This window comes from Cavenderia fasciculata (assembly GCF_000203815.1).
Source record: "Cavenderia fasciculata unplaced genomic scaffold Scf_EUAJFUG01CK1KI-5, whole genome shotgun sequence".
NCBI classification, from domain to species: Eukaryota; Evosea; class Eumycetozoa; order Acytosteliales; family Cavenderiaceae; genus Cavenderia; species Cavenderia fasciculata.
The window spans coordinates 533,889-542,435 of record NW_004457637.1 but is presented as its reverse complement, the minus strand read 5'-3'; the positions used below and the strand labels follow the sequence as shown (position 1 = coordinate 542,435).

At 37.3% G+C, this 8,547-nt stretch overlaps 2 protein-coding genes across 2 annotated transcripts; one reads left to right on the top strand and one right to left on the bottom strand.

Annotated features, from left to right (window-relative positions):
* Positions 1-82: 82 nt before the first annotated feature.
* On the top strand, positions 83-4,811 carry DFA_10851 (LTR-retrotransposon skipper; the record flags this gene model as incomplete). The annotated part of the gene is made up of 3 exons (XM_004351441.1): positions 83-1,118; positions 1,297-1,545; positions 1,798-4,811. The coding sequence occupies 3 exons, from the start codon at positions 83-85 to the stop codon at positions 4,809-4,811; spliced, it is 4,299 nt and encodes a 1,432-aa protein (XP_004351493.1).
* Positions 4,812-5,580: 769 nt separating this feature from the next.
* On the bottom strand, positions 5,581-8,493 carry DFA_10850 (uncharacterized protein; the record flags this gene model as incomplete). The annotated part of the gene is made up of 7 exons (XM_004351440.1): positions 5,581-5,997; positions 6,128-6,172; positions 6,218-6,242; positions 6,492-6,515; positions 6,948-6,974; positions 7,041-7,095; positions 7,347-8,493. The coding sequence occupies 7 exons, from the start codon at positions 8,491-8,493 to the stop codon at positions 5,581-5,583; spliced, it is 1,740 nt and encodes a 579-aa protein (XP_004351492.1).
* Positions 8,494-8,547: the final 54 nt, after the last annotated feature.

Below are 8,547 nucleotides of genomic sequence, written 5' to 3'. Positions count from 1 at the left end.
TTCACCAGTAGAGAACAGATCAGGTGTTGGGAGCGAGCAACAACAGGTTGCAAATGCATCAACCCTGATAGACTATAATCAGATGAGTGACGAGGAGTTAGCGTACCTAATGGAAGAACAGGACCGACTCATTGTTCAAGAGGAAGCGAAAAGAGAGAGGATTACACGTTTAATCGAGAACCAAAGACAATTACTAGTACTGAGAGGTCAGAATGAAGAATTGACAAGAGAATTGATCAAGATTAAGAAAGCAGAAAAGAGATCATATGGGAGCATAGAAGATGATAGTGATACAAATTCAGAGGCAAGCTCGAACAGAGGCACAACCTATCAGAGATCAAATAGATTGTCAACAAATGCTTCATCCTCCTCATCAATGCCTACGACAAACGTCGTAAACAACAATCAAACAACATCCTCGCCATCAACAACAGTGCTAGGGAATGAGCAGTTATTTGATCTCAGACAAGCACTGGATTGCATCAGAGAGGGAGCAGATCCACAAGTGATTGACCAAATTATCACTCAAAAGAAAAGATTGTCCAAAGAACAACTTATGATGGTACAAGACCAATCGATTAGATTCATACCCGATGAAATCAAAGATGTGGGTGCATACCTCAGATCGTTGAGAATGACAATGGAGATGTATGGATGGCCAGTGACACACATGTTATTTCTTGCAATGAAGATTACCTCACCAGAGGTGAATCAGGCAATGAAACTAGGAGAAAGACAGTCTCTCTCGTGGGAGGAATTCAGCCAAATGGCCCAGACATTGGCAACTCCCCACAACATCTCAAAGAAAAGGGAAGAGTTTGTTGGCCTACATCAAGCCAAGTCAGAGTCAGTGGCTCAATTCTCAAGTCGGTTCCAAACTCTAGTTGGATTTCAAGATCAACTATCGGATAAAGGAATAGTATTGGAATTTATCGTCAAACTAGTGGACGAACTAAAGAGTCACCCCAAGATTCAAGAGATTTGGAATGATTTGGACAAGAATATAAAAAAGTACGATTTAAAAGAAATCATCGGCCATGCACAAGGGGTCGAATCGATGATCGTACTGGTCAAAAAGAAGAATGGTACTCCTATCAACATTGAAAATGGTGACACCAGTAAAACTAGTACTAGTTCAACACAACAAGAGGATAAAGGAGACAAGCAAGGGAAGATGATTAGGGAAGAGAGATTAAAAAAGATTATGGAATTGACAAACAAGAAGAAGTACACAATTATTCAATTACACAAGGAAAGAAAGTGTTATGGTTGTGAAAAGCAATTGAAAGAATGTAGTTCAAGTTCATGCAAATTTCGCAAGGACCTGGAGACCATCTACCCACCCTCGGGTAATGGCTCCGGGTACCGTGCTAGCAAATAATTTAATTGATGATGGAAAAGAACTGCTATACATTGATGTGGAAATGTATAACAGTCGTATGAAAGCCGTCATCGACACTGGATCAACGATATCGTTAATCGATAGTAGATTGGTGTCGAGAGACGCAGTCGCACGGACACCCACAAAAATCGTCACGTTAGGCGGTAAATTGGAGATGAATCATAGCACGTTCGCGAGAGTGCAAATCGGTAGAGAAAAGATTGGGATTAGGTTACTCTTGGTAGAGAACCTAATCGAGTTGATTGGAACAGAAATACTCTTGGGGAACAATGATTTAAAGGAAGTGGTAATCAACAATATAAATAATAGTATACAATTTAGAAACCAAATCCTCCCCCTCAACAAAATTTCAACGATAAGAGAAACAATCAACATATTAAATAATATAATTAAAGAAAAGAAAGAGGACTTGGAAATTTTGGATTTACCAAGAGCAAATCTGAAAGAATCAGATTATATGAAACTGGACAACAACGTTAGAAGAGAGAGAAAGGAAGTAGATGAAAGTCGTCACCCAGAGGTGGAGCGACTATTGGAAAAGTACAGCATCATTTTCATAAATGATTATGCAGATTTTCCTCCAAAGAGAGAAGTGGAATTTAAAATTAACCTCATTCCAGGAAAGGAGATTGGAAAGATTTACATTCCACAACACTCTCAGAAAGAGATAGATACACTCAACCGATTTGTAGAAAAGATGGTAGAGAAAGGATTGATGGAGAAATCGTTGGCAACACATCCAATGCCGTCGCTGGTAGTCGATAATGGAGATAGAGTCGTTCATGATTACCGTACGTTGAATGCGATTACCGAGACCGACAACCACCCTATCCAATTCATCCCAGTACTCCTGACAAAGATGGCAGGTGCCAAGATATTTTCCAAGTTGGATGCCAAGAAAGGATTCTATCAAATTAGAATTAGAGAGGAAGATAAAGAGAAGACAGCGGTACAGACACCGATGGGTGTGTATCATTACAGAGTGATGCCAATGGGCGTCAGGAATGCACCGGCGACATTTTGTCGCCTGATGGACAAGATCATACAAGAGATCTATGAAGAGAACAAGGACGAAGAGATTTTCGTCATATGTTATATTGACGATATTTTGGTATTTTCAAAGAATGAAGAGGACCACAAGAGACATTTGGAAATCGTTTTAAAGAAAATGGAGGAACATTTGGTTTATTTAAATGGGAGCAAATGCGATTTGTTCAAAGTTGAAGTGGCATTTGTAGGCTACAAGATAAATGGAGAAGGCATAACAACAAACGAAGAAAAGACGAAACCGATCGTCGATTTGCCAATGCCAGAGAACGTAAAACAATTACGCCGATTTTTGGGAATGATATCGTTTTATCAAAGATTCATTCAAGGGTTCACAGAGCTTGTGGAACCAATGCGAGAAGCAATTGCCATCAAGGAGAAGACCAAGGCGGGTGAACTGCAAGATAATGGATGGAAACAAGCGGTACTAAAGTGTAAAGAAATCCTGACCAGTAAACCAGTCATGAAGATATTGGATGGAAACAAAGACTTTGTGATCCATACCGATGCCTCGAACTATGGAGTGGGATCAGTAGTTTCTCAATTGGATGAAGATGGAGAGTACCACCCGGTCATCTTTGAAAGTAGAAAGATGACACCGGCAGAAAGGAACTACTCAACGACTGACCGAGAGTTGCTCGCGGCAATTCATGTATTACAAAAGTACAGACATCACTTTCTCGGGCGAAAGGTAACGATTTACACAGATCACAACAATTTGACATATTGGGACAGCAAACATCAACTATCGGCAAGAGAAAGGAATTGGTTAGAAATACTGGGAGAATTTGATATCAAGTTTGAATATATCCCTGGAGAGACCAATACAGTGGCAGATGCACTGTCAAGAGATAGAAGATATAAAATAGTTTGGTCCGACGAATGGATCAAGGAAATTGTAGAGTCATACAAGGACTCAAGTGAAATTGTGGAGATTCAAAGAAACAAGAATAACAAAATCATTGAAGAGGAAGGTCTATTGTTCATTGTTGAACCAGACCTGTCGAAGCGTCTAATCTTGGTAGACAAGAAACACATTGCAAAAATACTGGATGAAAGTCATGCTGGTTATATTGGTGGTCATTTGGGTATCACCAAATCGTATATGAAGATACGATCAAATTATTTCTGGATTGGATTACATTCGTCGATCGTCAAGTTCATTGGTTCTTGTGATATTTGTCAACGTTCAAACAAATGCAAAGCGAAGGGTTTTCTGACGTCTCTAGAGATACCTCAAAGAAATTGGATGGACATATCGATGGACTTTATGTCCTTGCCGACGTCCAAGAATGGAATGGACAATTTATTGGTTGTTGTGGATAGACTAAGCAAGATGGTTCACTTAATGGCTTGCACTAAAGAGATTGATGCAGTAGGTACTGCAAAGTTATTATTTAACAATGTCTTTAGACTACACGGACTGCCATCGTCAATCGTGTCGGATAGAGATCCGAGATTCACGAGTGACCTTTGGAGTGAATTAATGACAGCTATTGGAACAAAATTAAAGATGTCAACACCGAATAGACCTCAAGGTGACGGTCAGACGGAAATCTACAACAAGACTATTAGAAAGATAATGGAAAAGTTTCAAGAGACACACAAGGAGAATTGGGATGAGCATCTGACAGCTGTAGAATTTGCTCTCAATTCATTTAAACAATCGTCAACCAAACTTTCACCATTCGAAATCAATTATGGATTTGAACCAACAACACCTTCCAACATATTCAACATTCATGCGATCAAAGATATGGACATCAAACAGATGATAGATTACTTCCAAAAGGTTGCGAGAGACAACATTCTGTCATCACAAGTCGAACAAGCAAGAAACTACAACAAGAATAGAAAGGAGAGTACTTTGAAAGAAGGGGATGAGATCCTGTTGAATCGTAACAAGATCAGCGACGCATTACTCAAACAAGTGGTAGACAGTAAAAAGTTGATTCAGGACAAGATTGGTCCATTCAAAATTGTAAAGAAGATTGGAGAGAATACATTTGAAGTCGATCTACCATCGACGAGCCGCACACATAGGGTATTCAATGCTGACTACATGGAATTGTACATCAAGAATGACAATGACCAATTCCCAGATAGAACCATTCAATTAGATAGACCACAAGCAGTATTGGTTGATGGAGAAGAGGAGTTTGTAGTAGAAAAGATACTTGCCAAGAAACTGGTTGGTAGAAACAAAAAGGTTCAATACTTTGTGTTGTGGAAAGGATACCCAATCGACGAAGGTTCATGGGTAGATCACGAACAAGTAGAAGATTGTGAAGCACTTGATATCTTCGAGCAAGAACAAGCAGCTGTCACGAAACAAGACAAAACAAACAAGGAAAAGAAATAATAACAATTTATATAGAAATAATAATAATAATATACAATCAGAATAATAACTATAAACAAACACAAAGAAAATGGGACATCCAGAGAAAAGAGGAGAGTGTCATATAAATGACTCACTGAAAATAAATAATAAAACGATGAATCGCTCTTTGCAAAACCGAGAGTTTTGCTTAGAGAGGATCATTATAGTATTTGTTCATCACCCAAATATCAAATATATTACAGCGATGGCAATCGTCAAAACATACTCGCTATCCAAGCTCACATACTTTTTGTACATCGAGTCACTAAATACAGAAGAGATTAGTGAACTGAACAGTTTAATTAATTGGTATCTCTACTCGCCGTCATCTTCTACTTACGTCAAAACAAATAAATACAAAAATAGCATAGCTCGCCCAAGGGCATCACTACATTGGACAAAGGGAGGCATCGGCCTCTGGGACATGGACGTCAGACAAGTTGCGCAAAAGGCATGGACGATGAATCGTTTCCTTGCCGACCCTTCCAACAACCCCATCTCGTACCGCAGGGTGTGGACCAACCATATACTCGGCGAGTACCTACGCCCAGGCACCCTCACCAACAGCTCCACATACTTCCAAACATGTTGGGAAGCATGGTTACAGCTGTATCGTGCCACGTACGACAAACCATTCACCGAGTTTGGTCCCTATCTTCCAAAGCACATCCCTGCCAAGGAGGGACCCGACCAGTCAAATACACCAATCGAATTAAAGCAAATCTACTCTGCTCTCCAAGAAACCAGACTACCAAAGGTCAACCAAAAGACCGTCGGTCAAAGAGAGATCGAGGCTCTCTTTGGTACCAACATCTAGCAAATATTTGCCGTCGTGGCAAGCGTCAAATGCACGACAGCAAGAGACACCCTCTTTCGTTTCTTTGCCAGAATAATGAAACGTACCCCAGCTGACACCAATACAATATGCTACGCATGCCACACTGTATTCGATGGGGATACACACACATCTCCAATCATACACCATTTGTTTGAATGTATACACGTTCAACCACGAGCTCCACTGTTTAGCAAGTTGATTCTCGACTGGACCGACAACAGAGTGCAGTGGAATGTCCACGCTCTCAACTTCACCAAGCAGAGAACACATCACAGACGCTATGTCAATGCTGTTGCTATACTCTTCCATCGCACATGGTGCCACCACCTGAATGTGCAATTCGACTTTGACGACACAGGAAAAATTTCGTCATGTACGATTTGTCCTTATTTAAGGTGAGACATTTTGTCCCCCATAGTCCGTCATACAATTTGTTTTGCAGAAAAAAATGAAAAACTTCATAGCAAAAGTCAACTAATGCTTGCTTTGGATCGTGCATTTGCTAAAAAAAAAATTAATATGGGTGGGTGCTCGTTGTCCAACTGACATTCACTTTTTTTCCTCCATACCCTCTACATATAATTTATAGAGATAATTCACAGGCTGATACAGAGAATAGTACATTAAAGGTAAGATCGATATATTACAGCATAGTACAGCATGATTTATTATAGCAAATATAGTGTATTAGAGATAAAATAGCAACAGATAGATAGTACTTTTGAATTGTGTACATTATGGAGTATTATAGTATTATTACTTATTTAAACAACACAAAAACAATACAACAGCTACTAAATAACAATAATATAAGTATATACAATATAGAGACATAGAAAGCGATACTTAAAAAATAATTGTACAATTATTAAAAGTACGTAGTTGTATTATTATTTTTTTTTATTTTTTTTATTGTTATATCTTATCTATCTATTCAATAGCTGTTGCAACACTTGTTATTGTTAAATATAATGAAATAAATTAAAAAGAATTAATATTATTAAACAAACTTTTGTCTTTATTCATTCATTATTTGAGGTGACTTTCTGAGCTGAAAAACTTTTAAAAATCTCTAAGTATGAATCGTACATGACGAAATTTTTCCTGTGATATGACTTCAGCGGTGATGAAGAGGTCAAAGATTTTATTAAAAAAAAAAAAAAAAAAAAAAAAATTATTTTAGTCAAAGTAGGATAATTAAGTGTATTTCTATCGTATATATCAGGAGTTAACTTGAAATGTAAAGTTCTAAAATTGAAAATTTATGAGGAAAATACTTAGTACTTAGAAATATTTTATGAAATCTAAAAATTAAATATCTCAGAATTCAATAATATTATTTAAAGTATACTTAAATAGGTGTATTACACCTAATAATAGTGTTTTCAGAATGTTTTAGATCAGATTTGATATCTTGACCTCTCACTAAAAATTTAGTATGAGACTAAATAATTGGTACTTTAAAGAATACCAATTCTGAAAAAAGTAGATTCCCTTTGATACCGTTTCATTAATACTTATATTCAAGCTATTTATGACTTATATAACCAAATCTGTGATTCAAAACAGTTTAAAAAAAAAATTGATTTTTAATTTAAAATTAAGTTGAAATACAAACCTGATATTTGATAATGGTCAATTTTACGGATTCTTTTTAAATACGATTTATTTATTACAAGCAGATTCTATTTTATTCCTAATATTATCCATTATTCTATTTGCGGCAAACAATTCCAAACCAAATAAACAAATCCCCAAAGTCAATGCCGTTTTTCCGCCAAAAGACTTTTGTGGAGAGCGATATCTATTATATAAACAAGTTGAAGCTGTTGCAATGGTTGGTGGTAAGAGTAATGAAGTGCCCAAAATAGCATGGTACCCATATTTTTCCACTGGACCTGGTGGATCAACTTCCTCCAAAGCCTTTCTTAATAGAATACCATCATATTGATTGTCCTCTTTGTAAAACCTTTCAATGCCATTGAGATGTGCAAGTCCAGTGACGGAAACGATGACTTGTTTCTTCTTTGTTCCATCTGATTGAGTAAATTTGAGAGAGGTGTCTCTGAGGTCCCTCAACTCTCTGAGGTTACTCGCCAAATATCTATCTCTTTCCTCTATGAGAATCTTGCTTACTTGAGGCAATGACTCTAGTAACTCTTGACCATACATAACCTTTTCATTTTCTGATCCATAATGTAATGATTGCTCTATTTGACTGTTTAGATTCTCGCGTATTTCTTGTGGTGACATTTGTGATAAACGCCACATACCAACAACAGACTTTAACGAGAGGGACAAGAGAGTGGAAAAACTGAGAGAATGAAGCATACGGTCGACCGTAGCACCAGAATCTCTATCACCAAGAAGAACTGGTATGTTGTTTGCCTTTGCTTTGCTCCATGCCGCTCTCATTTCCCATCCAGGAATAACTGGACGATCGAGAAGTCTGAAACAATAATATGTATAGGTCATTTGAAGCATGATCGTAATATCCTCTAGGTTACCAGTGAACCATGGGATCCTCGATATTGGATCCTTGTTGGGAGTGAATCCCGATCGAATGGTTGATTCTGGTAATTGTAATAATGGTTTTCTTTCATGCGATAATTCGATGAGAATATGAGAGGGTTTGACAACATCTATTACATGTTCAACCAGTTCACTCGATTCATTAAAAAGATGTGATGTTCCAACTAGATAGATTGTTGTATCTGATCCACTTTCATCTTTGTCTTGTATTACTCTTATTAAGTTCTCTACATTGAAATCTTTACTTCTACTCCATTTATCTCTTATTAATTTTATATTTTGTTCTATCATTATACTATCTAGATGAGTGAAAAAAAAAAAAAAAAAAAAAAACTACAATGATCA